This window comes from Henckelia pumila, chromosome 4, assembly GCF_033568475.1.
Source record: "Henckelia pumila isolate YLH828 chromosome 4, ASM3356847v2, whole genome shotgun sequence".
Classification (NCBI taxonomy): Eukaryota; Viridiplantae; Streptophyta; class Magnoliopsida; order Lamiales; family Gesneriaceae; genus Henckelia; species Henckelia pumila.
This window is the reverse complement of record NC_133123.1, coordinates 123781308-123800977: the sequence shown is the minus strand read 5'-3', so window position 1 is coordinate 123800977 and position 19670 is coordinate 123781308. Positions and strand designations below refer to the sequence as shown.

The 19670-nt window shown below is 31.2% G+C and overlaps 1 protein-coding gene across 1 annotated transcript; it reads left to right on the top strand.

Annotated features, from left to right (window-relative positions):
- Positions 1-10961: 10961 nt before the first annotated feature.
- On the top strand, positions 10962-13219 carry LOC140864013 (beta-carotene 3-hydroxylase, chloroplastic-like). The gene is made up of 7 exons (XM_073267882.1): positions 10962-11496; positions 11668-11727; positions 11819-11890; positions 12116-12250; positions 12568-12693; positions 12907-12963; positions 13045-13219. Exons 1-7 carry the CDS (start codon positions 11086-11088, stop codon positions 13120-13122), a joined length of 939 nt encoding a protein of 312 aa, XP_073123983.1. The 5' UTR covers positions 10962-11085; the 3' UTR covers positions 13123-13219.
- Positions 13220-19670: the final 6451 nt, after the last annotated feature.

The window sequence follows — 19670 nt, the reverse complement described above, 5'->3', positions numbered from 1 at the left end:
TTTTTACTCAAAATTTGAGGGAGAGCTCATTCATCATCCTTCATATTTTTGAAAATTTATGAAATGTCATATGCTACAACACTTTTGATTACTCTCTAAAATTCTGTTATGCTCATATTATGAAGATAGGGGGAGTAATGATTTTTGACTTGCAATTGTATCTTCCATATACTTGCGCTCTATAATTTCAAATATCAAATCCGTTTATTCGAAAAATGATTTCAGTTCTAATTTATTTCCTCTACTTTCATAAGTAATCACTTGTGTTTGTGAAAAAAGGGAGGAGTAATATCATTGTGAGATCATTATTTTTCTTTTTGAATACCCTCTACAAGCTTAAATCTTTTTAGATACATTCATTAAAGGAACACATCATAAGCTTGTTTTGAGATCACAATGATATTTTACAGCTTCTTGATCTACTTATACTTGTTGAGTACATATGGTGGGAAAAGTAGAGAAATATGAAAGATAATTTGGTCAAGTCAATTTTTAATTATATCTTGATCTTTGTGAATGATTAAAATTCATAGCATGTGATATTTTTTAAACATTTCCCTCGCTTATTTTTGTTTCGGCATTGTTGTCCGAAAATGCGATCTATTTTATCAAAATAATCAAGCGAGGATGAAAATTCTATTTTGTGCATAAATATTTAATTGAAGTTGTTTTTATGTGTTAGGCACACTTCTACCTTTATAAAATTCATTTATTCAAACTTTGAGGGGGAGCTATAACATTTTTGTTTATCTCGAACCTTTTTTATTTTCACAAAAAAGGGGAGAAATATGTTAGATAAAAATACGTGTTTTGCATTACTTGAATTTCAATGTTCATATTTTTATCCAAGTTTTGTGATCATCAAAAAGGGGGAGATAGTTGGGTCCGGAAATGCAAGCAATCTTGATTTTGATGATAACAAAACTTGTTATTATGTTTCTAACATATTTACTAAGTGTGCAGCTGATAGTAGACAAATTGGAAGTGCTAAGTTGTTAGAATACAATCTTAGCTCAACATCATTTCTGGCGCACTGCTTGTTTCAAGCATATCTCGTAGCTCGATGAACCAAATGACCAGCCGCCTAAACCGTTGCATAGCCAACACAAAATTCTAAAAGTTATTTCTTATGACAGTTGGACAAATTCGGATGATATCTAGGTCAAACCGACGCCTCAAGAGTGAACTGAAAGCACAAGATGACAGCAGATGCAATGACAGGCAAGTTCTGGTGTAATGACCATATCTCTCAGCTCCGTGATCCAAATGTAATGATTCAGTATGCATTGCAAAGATAAGAAAATGATCTACAAATCATATTCACAAGTAAGAGTCTGAATCGGAGTCTACAAAGACGATAAATCACGTTGAATTTGCTGGTTCTGCACAGGTTGATAACAGAACTTGAGGATGTACATGGTCTGGTCGATTGAGCATATCTCTCTCATATGAAATCCAAAAGAAGTGATTCTTGATGCGTTGGAAAGAAAAGAAAAAGGGTTACAATTTTTATGTTCATGACGTAGCCTATAAATCAACGCATCAAAATCTACAGGACCCCGACTGATCAATATCTCCTCGACCAACTTGGTCCTCTACTAATTTGAGCAGCTCTGGTATTTCGGGCATAAATTTTACATATGAACTTCGAATTGATTGATTACCATGTCGTTGGAATGCCAAGATCAAGGGCTACAACTTTTGTGTTTATCACTTTGCCCAGAAGTCAACAAAAGAGGAGTTACAGGCATCTAAACAGACAGTAGCAAATCAAGCAGCCGAGAAATGTAACCTGCTCTATATCAACCGACCAACTTGAAGATATCAACCGATCTGATCATGTCAAACAACTTGAAGATATCAACCGACCAGCAGCTGTACAGAATTTTAAATATGACCGTTGTATTGTCAGAAACAGTACACAACATTTTCCTACAGTCATATTATTGTGTCTAACGTATATATCATTATTGGAGGCTATAAATACAAGATCTGGACATTGAAGAAAAGAGAGAGTGGACACCCAAAAGAACATCCAGCTTGCTAGAGCTTTTCCACATCAATAAAGGGCATCAAAACATATTATTAGCTATATCAAGAGAAAGCCCAAAGTATGAAGAACACATCAACAGATTTCTTGAGCTTTCCCAGTCAAGTTCTTCACAACCCAAACCCAACTCACTCACACACATATTAGAGATGATTTGTAAAGATTAGTTGAGTAAGAGTCTTCACACAAAGACATTAAAGATTATGTTTGTAGTCTTGGCATAAAGACGTTAAACATTATGCGGATTGTGAGGTTGCGGCCTACAATCGAGAGTGAATCTAGGAGTTCCGATTTAGGCAGTGGGTAAGTCCTAAGGTTGGAGTGGGGTGATTACAAGACGTTGTAATGCTCAAAGTCTTCTAGTGGATCCTTCCGAGGAGGAAGAAGGGGTGACATAGGAGATTGAGCTCCGAACATCCATAAACAAATCCTTGTCTCTTTACCTTATCGCATTTACTTATCCTTGTTGTTTTGGATGATTTGTTGAAGCATTTTATATGTTCTTTAAAGTACCAAAATATTGTATACTAAGTGTTTGATAAAATGTTTCAACAAAAATATTTTTACTATCTCAACTTGCAATCTTTTCAAACGATTTCTCAAATGCATAATCAAATTTTAGATGGATTATTTCGAGTGTTTTTCGCTTGATTTTGTAACCAAACTCGATATAATTTATCGGTGATCGGTTCGTATTCGAACATTTCAAGAACGAGCTATTGTAGCTCAAAAATTTTAAAAGTGTGTATTCACCTCCCCCCCCCCCCTCCCCCCCTCTACACACGTATTCGATCCCCAACATTCGTTAATCATTAGTTTCCGGACCATGTCTACCATCTAAATAAAGCTCTATACGGACTGAAACATGCTCCGAGAGCTTGGTATGATACTCTAACCAAATTTCTTATTAAACATGACTTCACTATAGACACAGTTGATAAGACTTTGTTCAAATTTACAAAAGATGATCACACACTCCTTGTTCAAATTTATGTTGATGATATCATATTTGGGTCAACTAACCCCAAATTATGCAAAATATTTTCTAAGTTGATGCAAGAAAAGTTTGAAATGAGCATAATGGTTGAATTGAATTTCTTTCTCGGTTTACAAGTTCGACAAATGGAGAATGTAACTTTCATAAGTCAAACCAAATGCACCAAAGAACTTATCAAAAAGTTCGGGATGGATAATTGCACAACTGCTACTACTCCTATGAGCTCATCGATTAAACTTGATAAAGATGAAGGGGGAATTTCAGTTGAAGCAACCATGTATCGAGGTCTAATAAGGTCATTACTCTATCTAACTGCTAGTAGACCTGATACATGTATTTGATGTTTGTCTTTGAGCTAGGTTTCAATCAGATCCGAAGCAATCGCATTATTTAGCTTCCAAGCGTATATTGAAATACCTTAAGGGAACTCAAAATGTTGGGTTATGTATGCTAAAAATAACTCTTTCAACTTAGTTTGCTATTCAAATGCAGACTACGCATGATGTAAACTGGATAGGAAAAGTAACAAGTGGATCAAGTCAATTATTGGGATATAGATTGATTTCTTGGTGCAGCAAAAAGCAAACGTCCATTGCAACTTCTACAATAAAAGCAGAGTATCTAGCTACAGGAAGTTGTTGTGCTCAACTGCTCTGGACGCAACAACAATTGAGGGATTATGGGATCGAAGCAAAAGAATCGCCAATATTCTGTTATAATACTAGCACAATCGCGATTTTCAATAATCTCATTCTTCATTTAAGAACTAAACATATCGACGTTAGACATCATTTTATCTGAGATCATGCACTCAAGAAGAACATTCACTTCGAACATATTCCAACAGAGCAATAAGCAGCGGACATCTTCACCAAACCACTTCCTGATACTAAGTTTTCTTACTTTAGAAAGATTTTAAGCCTTATTGATTTATCATAAATTAACAAAGGAATAACTCTCGTTTTTTTTAAAAAAGATTTTTCTCAAAATTAAACCATCAGTCTAGTGCGGGTAGACTGACCATATGTTCAAACCTTAGACTGATCATCAAACTCAGTTTACCTATCAAACTTCGGATAGTAAACTGAAGCTTCGAGAATTCTGAATTTGTCTGAAACTTTTATCATAAATTAATTAGATTAAGATTCATTTTAACGATCATTTTAACATAGTATTTGCGAATATTTAAATGGCTTACTTTAAGGGGAATTTGTTTACGTTGTTTTGTTTATGACTTTTAAATGTCTTTCTGTGTATTTGATATACATATACATATATACATATATATACTCAAGCAAGAAAATACCATCTCTTTCGTAGGCTGGATCAAACCTGTAACCTTTCCATTAAATAAGAAAGGAAAATTTTGTTGATTTGAGGTAATGCATAGTCCTATTAATCCATTGATATTATTCTCGTTGCTTTTGTTCAACTCTTCCCAACGGCTCATTACGTAAAGCAGTGGGCCAATTGTTAGCTCATGATTCGTTAACCCTTCAACCGATGGGCCGCTCAATTTAATTTTCTGTAATGGGCCAGCTACAAATTCTCTTCTTGGGCTCGTTCTCATTTTAGTTGCCCCGTCAATTTCTGTTTTTCATCCATATGCACGTTTATATGTGGCACCAAATGTGCATAGGGATATAGGAGTTCACGTTCTAGTGGCCTTTCCTATTTATGGAACGAGACTATTGGCCAATAGGTTTGATGTTTAAACAACCAGTAAATAAGTTTATAGCTTGATTATTTATTTTTAAAAAAAAATTACAATTTTATGAATTTAATCTTGACTTAAATATTCATTATTATACTTGAAAATTCAAGATATTGACTAATTAACCAAGATGATATGATATTAAAAGAAACAAGAGATATTTTCTATATTTTTAAAATTATTTATCCACTTCAATGTACTATCATGGAACCAATGCTCCATATCTCAAACATATGGATATAAGTAATATTAGGATAATTCTATGCTACAGTTGGAGTACTCCTCATCCTCATGATGTGGTCAAATGTTAATCATTGAATTATCAACACGCATGTCAATTTTCATAAAAATATAAGGGCCCCACGTGATCTAATAGTATTGAAATAGGAGGAGAAATACTTTTGGTGTAGCATATACTATTTCGTAATATTATAGAGTTGGCGTGAAAATCATTGAACCATTAGATCTATGGTTAGTTCGGAAATTTTCACACTACTTGTACAAAAAGTCTTAACAGTGTATATAATAGTGGAAATTCATCAATATATATGGGATCTTCTGAAAAAATGTGAACTATACGTGTATTGATAAATTTCCATATTTATATGTTCTTTAAAGCAGTGTCTGTACACGTAGGATCTAATTTACCGGTTAAGGTAATATTATTAAGATAGGTTGAAGCCTACCCACAATAATATGATAATTTTTCTACATTTTAATGTTATTTATCTTCTCTATCGTTAATTTCCCGAATAAGTTGACACCAAATCATCTTATCTCTAAATTAGTTACTCACTATATAGTAAAGGAAATAATTAAGTTGACACCGAATCATCAAAGCATGCTTTATATAAGTAATCACTATATAGTAAAGGAAATAATTAATTCCATTTTATCCACCAACTTCATTCGTTTTATTTGACCATAAGGTTGTGTTTACTTTAAATGATTTGATTATATAGATAAACTATACCGTGATTATTAAAGTACTTAAATAAGATTTAGAATAATTATTGATAAATAATAATATGTTTACTTTGATTGATTATGATTAGGAATGATATTAAAATTAAATTATGATTCCAAATTTATATTTTGATAATTATAGTTGGAAAATATTATTTTTACATTTTTATATTATATATTTAATTTTTTTAAAACAATTTATGATTAAAATATTTGATAATGTTCCATAACTTTTTTAAAAAAATAATGATTTTAATTCAAAATAAATACATATATAATTTTTTTAAGTTCTTAATATTTTTTATTATATAATATACATTCTCGCGAATATAAGATCATACCGTTTTAGTTAGTAATAATTATTTAAAACTTTTATATTTAATTGTGTTATTGTTTTATTTTTTCTTATTTTTATAAAAAATTTCATGTGAATAATTCTTTTCATACTTCAAGAATTATAAATGTAAATATTTTAATGTGGCTAAATGTTAATGTAAATTATAAATAGGCTTTTATAAATGATAGGTGAAAAGAGTAATTATGGTAGCTTGAATTAAATTAGATGGATGGATAAAAAATCACACCAATTAAAAAGGATTAAAAAAATTTTCCTAATAATATTTATAACGGGCTCATGTATTTATTATGATTGGTAAAATTTCTAGTAAATATTTGATAGAGTGTGATAATTAATCAATCCAACTCTAATCAATTTAAGTAAACGCAAAGAAAATTACAATAAAATTTGTTAGTATGAAAAAATTAAAATAAAGTGCCCCACAATTAATTAAATGAATATTTAACTTTGGCTGATTCTTCGGTCCACGAGATAAACCTTATACCAATTTTTTTTGAGTTATGTTACGTCGCGGATTTGCGGCCCTTTTTTCTATATACAAACGAGCAATCACGCGTTGCTTCACTGCTTCAATTAATATTTCATGGGAATTTTTAATAAGTTTGCAAAATTAGGGTTGACAATTTCTTTCAAATAAGTTAGAGAATTCGATATTTTTAAAAAGGGTTGACCCCGAAGGGAACCCTATTTCACATGAGTCAGAGGCTCATTGGCTCATGCGAAGGGTAAATCGAGGGATGTGCACGAGCGGCAGAGACCTGAAGAAGAGAGCACATGGCACAATCCCCAGAGCATACCCCACAATATTTCAGCAGGGAATATGCTCCACACGAGGATCGAACCCGCAACTCTGGGAAATTTCTTCTCACGTCACCTCAGGCCTTACCAACTCACTTATGCCCTGTGGGCAAAGAATTCGATATTTGACTGAATAAAAGATGGTATGGCAGAATTTTTAACCCAATTATATAATCTAGTATGGAGATTAGAATACCCTATTAAATTAATTCGAGTTGCATTAAATTCCATTATCTACTATACTCATAATAATAACAATAATAATAATATTATTATTATTTATGAAAACTTGTAAATTTTATTAAAGATTCGTAATATTACTAATTACCAGTCGATCCAATTATACAGGAAAATTATCAGGTATCGACAGAAAAAATGTAAGAAAAGAAAGAGCAAATTTTGCTAAACAAATTTGTTAGAATTTCAATATATATTATATTCACAGACACATATGTTGGGCAGATGTCAAAGTTTCAAATTTTTTAGGGTTCCGGGATGAAATCGAATCTGATATCATTCCTGATTCAGATATCCGATTAAAATTAGGTAACTTGAGTTGCATCAAATTCCATTATCTATTATATTTATAATATTATTGATTATTGAATACGAATGTGTTAGATTTTCAATGTATATATTGACACAATTATTTATTCATTTATTTATTTTTTTGAGTCAATTTATTTATTTATTTATTGGGCGGATGTCAGTGTTTCAAAATTAACATTGATATGTGTTTAGGGGTGTAATCGAGTCGAGTCGATTTGAGTAGCACACTACTCGAGCTCGAACTCGACTCATATTTAACTACTCGAGCTCGATCGAGTAGTTAATTTTGTACTCGAGCTCGATCGAGTAGTTAATTTTGTACTCGAGCTCGAGCTCGTCTATATATCGAGCTCGAAAATTATAAATAATTATATATAGATATATATAAATAAATAATTATATGAATAAATAAATAAATAAATAAAATATTATATACATTATATTTATATTATATTTCATATTTATATGTGTTATCGAGTAGCTCGCGAGCTACTCGAACACATATATTTCGAGCTCGAGCTCGATCAGCTCGAGCCGAGTTTTGACCGAGCTACTCACAAGTAGCTCGGCTCGTTTACACCCCTATATGTGTTCATTGAAAAATGTTATATGTGCGTGCATAATTATTACAATAGAGAAATTCGAGATAATTTTGTAATTTAAAAAACAACATGTAACCGTATTTGTACATACAACACAAGTCGTGTTCATTTAAGTGGATAAAACTATCTATTTCCATAAGCTTTACAATGTTTTTCGTATTATAATATATTAAGGTAATTTTACTGGATGTAGAACTATATCAATTTTATCCGATTTAATTGTGAGATAAAATTTTCCTAATTTTATCCAATGTTTAAATGACAGCGTCACTTCTTGAAACAAAATAAATATTAAAAATAAAACAAAATTATCCTACTTTGATTCATTACCCTAACCCATTATAAAAAAACATATCTTATAAAATTCATCCCCAAACCAAAGTTTTATAATTTTGATAAAAAGAAATTGCATAAAATTTCAAATTTTTATTCTGAAAAAAAAAATCATGAAAACGTGCAGAACTTGTATTTCCCAATGATATCGATGATACGAAGAGAATTACTACAATAACACTCGACAAAAATATTTGTAGACATTTCATAAAAAGAAATTTCTTTGCGCATGAATCCCGTGGATTTTAAAATACTAATAATTATTATATATATTTAGTCTATTAAATAAGTTCAAAGTCAATAAAATTGGAAATTTTGACTCATCGTACGCTTTTTTTCCCTTTACAAAAATTGTCATAAACCTAACGATTGTGAAAGGTGAATTTAGATGCATATATATTTTATTATTTTATACATCAATAGATTTTTGTAGGATCTTCTTTTCATTTTATATTTCTGAATTAATTATTATTATTATTATTATTATTATTATTATTATATTATAATAATGAGAATTGGGAGATTGGGTGTCCCCTCCTCCGCAATCCGACGGTGCCACATACACCTCACATTTCTCTGCTGCCTAACTCACATGCTGACACGTGTCATCGTACCACTGTCCCATTATCGCCCTCCCATTTTTTTTTCGCATTTTTTCCAAAATTGGACATCCTTTACCAAACCTTTCCTACCCCGTCCATTTTCAAAACAAATTACCTATAAATTATGATACATTGCATATGCTTGTTTCTGATTTTATGTTAGATTCAATCTCACATTTTCAACTATCATAAATTGTAAGTCGATGCAATTATTAATAGATAAATAGTTGGTTGTAGACTTGTAGTGTAGTGAAATATTCGAGTAGTACCGTCGGCGGTAAAATTTCGATAGGACAAGATCATTTGACCATACACTTCATATATTTCATAAAGCCATTCGATTTTCTCTTCAATAAAATTGATCTTGTTGTGGACATGTGCAGAGATTTAACTTAATTAGTTAATATTTTTACTTGAAAATAGGTTGTTAGGAGCAAACTGTGTCAATCTTTTGCTCGAAAAGAATTTATAAAATTTATTTGTTCCTCTTCTACACCATTTGTTTGGGTGCTTGGGAGTTTTTCAAATTGGTTGGTTAATATTGTAACTAGATACAATTACTCATGAATAAAGTTACAATTTTTCCCCTAAAAAAAAGGCGGTTGTTGAAATTAAGTTATTTGATTCCTTTCAACCAATTTATATTAATTGTTCAAAACAAAGTTTCTGTCTCGAGTTTGAGGAGGTTTGTTATAATAGGGTATAAAATCATATATTTCATCCAAAATTAGGATTTTAGTGTTAGATAGATGCAAGCCTTCCATCGACCAAGTAATTGTATTTTTTTTACTGGTTAATGAGATCATACAATAAGGATAGTACTCAAATTATCCAATAATCCATATCTTAACACATGGGTAAAATATAAAATTGATGTGAAAAATCATTGACCCAGTATATATATGGTTAAGATGTGTTGAACTCTACTTTTTTTCTCATTAAATCATCGGTTTTTTGAGTCACAATGAATCTAAGGGAGTGTTTGCAATAACTAAAAAAAAGTGATTGTTAGCTTTTGGCTTAAAAAAATTATTTTCGTGTGTTTCTTAAACCTAGATTATGTGTTAGCTTATGCTTAAATTAATTAAAATCCAAAAGCTAGTCATGTGGTGATTATGATTCTCCAAAAGTGATTCTAATAAGAAGGTCATTGTTAAAATCACTCTAATCACTTATTTATCAAACACTACCAAACTTTGATTTTTAGATTTTCATATTTATTTTCAAACACTATCAACTTTTGATTTTTCTTAACTTTTTTATAATATATAAATTAATCACTTCTACAAAAGCACAATCTATTGCAAACACTCCCTAAATCAATTAGAAATTGAGATGAATAGAAATCATCGTTGAGATTGTTTCCATCACTTATCTATCCATTTATAAGATTCAATATAATTAAAAATTTGACCAAATTAACTTATAATTGATGATTATATGTAGATGCAAGATAAAAGGTTATACTCCCTTAGATTCCAATTAATAAAATGAAGTCCATTTCGACAAGTACTTATAAAATATTTTGTAAAAGTTTTTTAAAATTTTTTTATTATATGTTTTAAAAGTTGTTTTAAGATTAAATATGTATTTGGACAACTACAGTATAAAAATATTTGAACATTTCAAAACAAATGTGTTTCGATTTTTATTATTATCTTACATTCTAAAAATATCTAAAAATTACTATCATTTATTTTTTTAAAACTATATTTACAAACACTTTTAAAAAAATACTTTTCAAAAAACATTTGACAAAAATCTTGTCCAAACACATATTTAAAATTTTGTTAGAGTTATAAAACACGTTTTTAAAATAAATTCATAATTCGCAGCAGCGTCATATAGTGGTGAGAACTGAGAAGTGGTATTTTTGTAAATTAGAGAAAGACAAGTGTCAAATGTACAACAGAAAATGCCGAGTCCTTTCCGCACATGCAGAAGCCTCCATTCTCCCATATAAAAGTATAAAACCAGGACCCGAAAGCCATTACTCCAAAGTCCAAACCCAATAAGTGGTCTACATCCGTTTGACCCGACCCGCATCCACGAAAAATATACTCTCTAAAAACCCCTCAAAAATCCTCCGCCACCTCCCGCAACCCCCGCCCCGCCCATGGCCGCCGGAATGTCCCTCTTCACCAGCTGCAGAACCGTCGTCCATTTCAAGCACACCCCACTCCCCCCCACCTCAACCAACTCACCCACTTTACTCTTTTCCCCTCTCGATAAATTTCGCAAGATTTCGAGGTTCAAGCGGAGCAAGCAGCCCGATTTGACGGTCTGCTTCGTGGTGGAGGAGGAGAAATTGGCGGCGGCGGGATTAGTGGTCAGCTTGGAGGATGATCCGACCGAGAGGAGCGGAGACGAGCGTGAGAAGGAAATCTCCGCCCTCCGGGTGGCGGAGAAAATGGCGAGGAAGAGATCGGAGAGGTTCACTTATCTTGTCGCGGCGGTTATGTCCAGTTTAGGGATCACTTCAATGGCGGTGATGGCTGTTTACTACAGATTCGCTTGGCAAATGGAGGTAAAATTCTACTCCGTCAATTCATCTAAAAATTTTACCCCAAAATCTCAAATCTGGAAAAAAAAATAATAATAATAATAATAAAAATTATACATCAAAATTATTTCAATCAAAAAATGAAAATTATAATGTGGGCATTCATTTTTCCCCCTTTTGTTTTTTTCCCTGCAGGGTGGAGAGGTACCGTACACAGAAATGTTTGGTACATTTGCTCTCTCCGTTGGGGCCGCTGTAAGTTCCATTTCAATTTAATTTCCTAAAAATGTAATGTATAACATATTTTCAAGTGATAAATAATTTATTTTGTTGAAATTGAATTTAGGTTGGAATGGAGTTCTGGGCAAGATGGGCACATGAAGCCTTGTGGCATGCTTCATTGTGGCACATGCACGAGGTCAGATTATCATTAAATTACAAGAGCACAAAATTTAAATCTTCCGTTTTCCTTCTAAATTATAGCCAAAAGGGCTTTGTTATAATGCATTTTTATATTATAAATTCACATTTTTTATGGTTACTTTTTTAATCAAGCAACGTGAAAAAGTGGATTACGTCACTCCAGCCCGAACACGTTCATGAAACTAAAATGGATGTTTTTGCGTTTTGTGTTAATTTTCAGTCTCATCATAAACCAAGAGAAGGGCCATTTGAGCTGAATGATGTGTTTGCCATAATTAATGCTGTTCCGGCCATTGCCCTGATGGCCTATGGGTTCTTCAACAAAGGCCTCATTCCTGGCCTCTGTTTTGGCGCTGTAAGTATACTCTTTAATTTTCTTTAATTGGTTATTATGTTCCAATAATATTTGTCATAAGCTTCATTATGGAAAATACTATTTTGCAAACAATGAGATCTTATATCATATGGATACGAGACTCCATTGTAACAAATCTCTCGATTTATTAAAAAAATGGTTAAATGGCCGGGATTTTATTTAATAAAGTAGTGGCTGTTGGGTATGCACGAATCCCCTCAGCTTTTTCCATGGAAAAAGTTAATAATAGAAAAAATTACATCTGAAGTCAAACTATTCAAAAAGTCAACGTAATGGACGGCGCTGATTGGGTGCAGGGTCTAGGGATAACCTTGTTCGGGATTGCTTACATGTTCGTCCACGATGGTCTCGTCCACAAAAGATTTCCTGTGGGGCCCATCGCCAACGTGCCTTATTTAAGGAGAGTAGCCTCTGCCCATCAGGTGTATAAACTATACACTTTTTTGAATATAGAAAAATATATGTGCATATTTATTTTACATAAGCATGTTGTGTGAAATTCGTGTATTCTATAAGCAAATATGACAATGTGAAGAGTATGCCTCGTGTTGTAGAATGGCGTAACAGCTACGGTTCGTGTTGTGTGTTTGTATTCATGTTTGAACTTATTTGGTTTTGAATGGTCGTGATTTCAGCTCCATCATTCGGAGAAGTTCAACGGGGTCCCATACGGGTTGTTCCTCGGACCCAAGGTTTGTCTTCTTGGCTGGCCTCGAATTTATTTTCTGTGTTTCAATATATTTTTTATTTACCTTTTCTTTTTCTGGGTGTAGGAGCTTGAAGAGGTAGGAGGGCTTGAAGAGTTAGAGAAGGAAATTAATCGGAGAATTAGATTATCGAAGAGCTTGTGATTAAATTTTGTTTTTGAGGAAAAAAGTTATAGATGTTACTGTAAATTAATTGAATGTTTTCTTGACACGGGTGGAATATTATGATTTAATTTATATATTTAAGGGCATGTTTGGATCAGTTTGAAACGGCATATCTAAGTAAGGATTTCAAATTCGATAGGAAAAAAAATTGTGTTATTTTGTGTGGCAAGTGACCCTAAAACGTCTTCTTTGTCACGATTCTAACGATTTTTATTTTTTTTTTGCCTTTTTTTTTTTTGGCAACGGCGATGTTGGATTCATTAATTGTGATGTATGTTTCCTCCAGTTTACAACCTCCGAGCATCTAGAAATTTCTTTCGTTTCGAAAGGGTGTTGAAAGTTTGTCTCCATCTAAAGCTTTATTGGGCATGTTTTCCAATTATCAAACGACGCATATATCTCACAAGTAGTGTATAAATTCTTGCTTTTATATGGTTTTACATGTATAAACATGAGCAAAGGCCTTCGTTTTACCGTAGAATTAAAAGCAAGGTAAAGAATGCCACGTTTATATCAGAAACTCAACTCAATTTGAACAAATATTAACATTATTGGTACTTTTTTAAAATTTGTGTCCTATCATTCTAACATATATTCATTTTTTTTTTTAACCATAATATCAGCGATTTCAAATGATGCAATACATAAATTCAATGAAATGTTTCCACATTTAAATTATATATAATAATAAAATAAAAAAGGACCATATATATTCAGAACCTTTGAGAAGCATTCTATATGTAGACGAGACAGACGCAAGTTGTTTGTTGACATATTTGTTGGCAAAAGAGGATGGGCTCGCTTTGTATTTTAAAATGATGTGTCCAAAAAATTTGCCATAAATTTAATTTTGAGACCCGTGCCCAACTTGGCTCCGCCAGTTGTTGGCAAACCGAAGCTTGTTGCGTGCGCGTGTCGCTTGTTTCATGCCTACATCTTTCTGCAAACTTGCACGTTACTTGTATATACTATACAGGTCTGGCAAAATTCCCTTCAATCCCGACTTTTTTCGAATCACATTTTATTCCTATCCCAAACAAAATTTTCGATATTTTTCTCATCCCGATTCATATAGAGATCGGGAGTAAAATTATTTTTCGACGGGATTCTCGTTCCGTCCCGAAATAATATTATATTATATTTTATTAATATTTTTTTAATAGATTGAACTAAATTTTATTGGATTTTAGCCTATATAATAATTAATTGTGCATTTAATTTGCATAATTGTTTATTTTTGGAATAATCGAATAGTATAATCGCGAAATGATATTTTACTCTCGCGTATTTTTTTAAAAAATAATTAATAATTTAATTAATTTATATTTATAATTATTTAATTAAAAAATATATAGAATAAGATATGTAATTTTCCCATATATTTAACAAAATTTATATAATAATTTGTATCTCTAACATTCTATTAATAATTATATGATGGATAGTATGTCGTTCTTCTTTTAACAAAATCTTGAGATATTATTCATCATATTTTAATATTATATGTGTTCAGTTGAAATTTTTTTTTTACTTAAAAAAATAATTTTCTAAGTAGCATTTTATTTCAAAAAATAAAAAAATTATTGTTTTTGGTTTTTTAAACAAAACTTTAAAAATTTTGGGATATACTCTCCCTACCCGACGGGATCCCGAACATTCAGGATCCTGAAATGTATCGGGTGCGGGATCCGGAGAAAAAACGTCTCCCAATTATTTTCGGGACAGAGATTGGGTAGGAGGGTTATTTATATGTTGTTTTTTTTTGTTATTTATGTCATCACATTTAGTCTTAATCTAATCACGGTTAAATCTAAAAAGCACAATATTTTCCAAATTTAGCAAATATTTTTCTCGCGAATAGGATAATCTTCAAATCGAATGCTTACTTGCCGTTTGGAATTAATGAACTTGTTTAAAGACATGGAAAGCTCCCACCACTTTCGTTGTGGTGCTTTCCTCATACCAAACCTAACCTCTAATCTTTTGCTTTTTGCACATTTAGCCGTGTACGTGTAATTCGTTTGAGCTCATTCCACCCCACAAACCAAATATGTTTGCTTTCCTAAAAGTTCGTATCAACTTAACCAAACAAATAAAGTGCATTATCCCACTTCAATTTTTTTCTGGGGAAAAAAGGTCTCCAATATAGCAATGTGAAGAAGGGCACGTTTCGATTCCCACGAAATCATTTTCACGAAAGACCTCGGTCAACTCTAGTCATAGAACGTATTAGGGGTCGAGAAGATTTAATTTAATTTAAATACAACATATTTCAAATCTTTTTGCACCTAATAGTCATTCAAACCGAATCTTAATTTCCATTCAAAAACCACACATCAATTCATATTTACAAAGTGTAACGTGCATTATAAATATATATATCATAGCAAACATTTCAAATAGTTTATTACAGCAATAATGTTACATTGTCTATGTTGTTGTTGTTTTTTTTTTTTTTTTTTTAATTAAATCCACTTCTATATGTTTTACGCAAGCCAAAATAATTCATTTCTCCAGTAGAAGTTCGTAGAAACATGTATGTAATAGAGTTGACTTCCTTTTTAACTGTCCCATACTGTCGTTTGGTCTACTTATACGTGGTCGTTTGCGGTTGCTCGAGCTTAATTTTTTTAGTGCCCATTTCACAATAACATAGCATGATTGCTAGGATAAGGACTATTAGTTTATAATTAATCTTTTTTAAATTCTCTGGTCGACCATACTTTTATGCTAAAGAATTTAATCTAATGTTCACCTGTCCAAATATTAAATTAACACAACAGAAATATAAAATTGACCAGATTTTATATAAATCTAGTAGCGATCTTATTTCATTGACAAGTCGCGAGTTTTTCGCGATTATATGACAATCTGAATCCAATTATATTTTACTTGGATTTGAATGACACATACGCCGGACTCGTGGTATGAGACAACAAATTAAACAAGTTAACATATTAGGACAACATATTTTAAGATATGAATAACATAATTATTTTTAATTCAAATTATTTTAGTATTCGAGACAAACATTGGATGAAATAATAATAACATGAAGTGTACTATCCTAGTTCCTATTCCTATGTGCATGTGGACGCCAATAGTCAACGAACAAGTAGTAATATGGATTGGCTTTTTACTGGGGAAAAACAATCAACACTTTGCTTAGAGATAAGTTTTATAGTTATCCAACTAACATCAATTATTGAAATCAATTGACAATTAAATTCCAACCAAAATTGTAGTCGGACCCGTCACTCAAAACATATTCAACGTGAAAACTTAAAAGCAACCTCGATCGCTCCACCGAAAGCAAAATAAGTGGACACAATTTTATGGTGAAAAAAAAAAAACAAATGAAATGAAAATTTTGTTCGTTCAAATCACTAAAATACAAACTCCGAATCTCCTTAAATTTTTAGGTAAATTAATTGAACATCAAGTTTCAGTAATTTTACATATCATCATGTATCTAATGTAGCCATCGGAAGCATTTAGATTCGAGTAAGTATTTGAACGAATGATTTGAAATGAACTTTATCTTATGATGTATTTCGAATCAACCATAATGATTCAAAAAATAACCATTTGTGTATTTAAAATCAGTTGTGAAATGGATTTATCAAAATAAATCATTAGCAATATCATACTTTTAGAAAGACTTGTAATTTTGATTAAATTAAAACAAAAGAAAACTCTACACAAAATCAATAAGGGGGGCAAATATCACGCATTTAAGTGACACAAATTATAGCGATTATTGGAAAAGAGATTATTACATGTGTGAGCACGATCAATTATATATGTGCTATCCAAACATGGTGCATGTTTCATGTAACATGATAATTGAAATGTAGCACTTGAATAACCATACAAGTTAAAAAATCTCGTGTATTTTTCATTACTGATACATGTAATTTATATACGCTTGATCCAGAATATAATTGCTAATTTTTTTTGCAAATTACGTTTGGAAATGAATGATGGGCTAATTATAATTTATAAATAGAAGGAATGCGAGTAATTCAACCTTGGATCCAAACAGCTCAGGATTTAGAAACTTGGGCCCTGTCTTCGAATGACTGAAACAAGGAAATTGGAAAAATTGAGGAAGGCTTATACAAACCCAATAACAATTGGGCCGAGCCCAAGCAAGTAACGACATTGAACTTTTAAAACTCGTCATGTCCTTGTCTTGGATCAATCACTTCCTAAACAAAAATACAATATATACTAACAACGACTCACATGCGAGATATGTGTAACTCCATAAATAAAAATTGAACAATGTATATATTAAAGACATTTAAATTGATGCATCAACCGGGCATGAAATAATGGGGAAGAGCACAAAATCGTTCCTCCCAGAAACTGCTATGGGAAATTTGTATTTTTTTAGATAAACTGCTATGAGAAGTTACTGAAAAGTATAGTTGGAACGGTTTCAGTATTTTTTTAAAAAATTTTTCTTTTTAATTTTGGATTTTGGCATACCAAACGTATCAATTGGTTTGTATCTTGCCCTCATACTTAATAAAATAGTATAATTGTATAAAATATATATATATATATATATATATATAATATAGGATTTATTTAACTAAATAACCTTCGTTTGACCATGATTTTGAAATATAACCTTTTGAATTTTTTTTCTTTGTTTTGTTTTTGTATTTCCTTTGTATTTGAAGGTCATTTTGCAATTTTTTTTTAAGAAATGTCATAAATCAAAAAATTTGGTTGACCAAAGTTATTTTTCAAACTCTTCCATAATATATATTATACACACATACATATCCTTACTTTCTTACTAAATTATAGTACATCCGTCCCACTCATTTAAGCCACATTTCTTTCTTTTTCGTCCATCCTAATTATATATCTATTTTTCATATTTAATGTTATATTTCTTACTCTTTTATCAATTTATCTCTATTAAATTAATATCATTAAGACATTAATTATGCATAATTATTTTATTCTATTAAAATATTTATTAAATAAGTACAAAATAGAAAAATTGATTTACATAATTATTTTTTGTTATGTTTTTTTTCCCAGTTGAATCAAAATATACTAAACTAATAACCTACCTCGACTCAGAATCAACATCATTAATTTTTGGAAGGAAACAAAACATGATTATTTTTAAGTAAAAAAATATTCTAACATCATTATTATTACACGATAACTTTTATTGAATATAAAATCATATTAGAATCTAATCATGCATCTCATTCCAAAGTTTTACTTTGTATTAATTAATTGAAAAACGATACACAGATGGTATACGAAAGAATTACGTACATAGTATGATAATATCTCATAGGAATATACAACAATAGCAGCAGATTATCTCAAAAAAATAATAATAAATTTTGCAGCAGATCAATTTATTTTCTTAATATTCCGTAAAATTCGGCCTACATTTTAATAACAAATTCAACAAAGCATATCATCAATCAATGCACGTAAAATATAACATTCAAACTTCAACTCACATACGGTACAATGACATAATCGTATTTCAATTGAAAAAAAACGGTTAGTTCAAATCTACGTTAAAATAAAACTCATTAAAATATGTATATATAATAATTAAAATTCAAATTAATTTTTAATATCTATATCTTTGTTGTGAAAAAGTAAAAATTTACGGTAAAAAGTAAAAACTCAAAAACTCAAAATTTATCAAATTCTACACTTTATAAAATTTTTCTCTCTTCACAATTGTGTTTTTCTACACAAATGGAGAGACCTATTTATAGATCTCAATTGGAGATTAGTCAAAAATTAATACATCATTAATTACATCATCACACACTAATTTTCAATATTTTACAACTCAATTTTCAACTTTCAACCTTCAACATTCAACAATAAATAATAATATATATTTATATATATTTTCAACACTCCCCCTTGTGATGATGATCATGATAGAATGACTATCTCCATTACGTGTTGTATACTGCCTCGTTAAAAACCTTACTAGGAAAAACCCATTGGGACAAAAACCATAGTAAGGAAAAAAGAGTGCAGCCACGTAAACTCCCCCTGATGTCAACATGAATGATTCTTCACATATTTCGTAGATTGCGCATCCCAATATTATAAATGTGTTTTCTGAATATCGCCGTGGGAAGTGCCTTTGTGAAGAGATCGGATGAGTTCTCACTTGATTGAATGTAACAGATATCAATATCTTTATTCTTCTCCAGCTCTTGAGTGTATGCAAAGAATTTAGGAGGAATATGTTTAGTTCTGTCACTTTTGATGTATCCTTCTTTCATTTGGGCAACACATGCGGCATTATCTTCATACAGTGTGATTGGATTCTTGTCCACTGATAATCCGCAAGAAGTTTGGATATGCCGAGTCATTGATTTAAGCCAGACACATTCACGGCTTGCTTCATGTAGTGCAATAATCTCGGCATGATTTGATGAAGTTGTAACAAGTGTTTGTTTCTGTGATCGCCAAGAGATTGCAGTGCCTCCATGAGTAAATACATATCTGGTTTGGGA

What these genes read in the sequence shown, in the direction of transcription:
- LOC140864013 (XM_073267882.1), top strand. Translation starts at nt 11,086, where the DNA reads ATGGCCGCCGGAATGTCCCTCTTCACCAGCTGCAGAACCGTCGTCCAT. An exon ending in GATTCGCTTGGCAAATGGAG is followed by an intron (nt 11,497 to 11,667) that starts GTAAAATTCTAC and finishes TTTTCCCTGCAG; the next exon opens with GGTGGAGAGGTACCGTACAC. An exon ending in CTCTCTCCGTTGGGGCCGCT is followed by an intron (nt 11,728 to 11,818) that starts GTAAGTTCCATT and finishes AATTGAATTTAG; the next exon opens with GTTGGAATGGAGTTCTGGGC.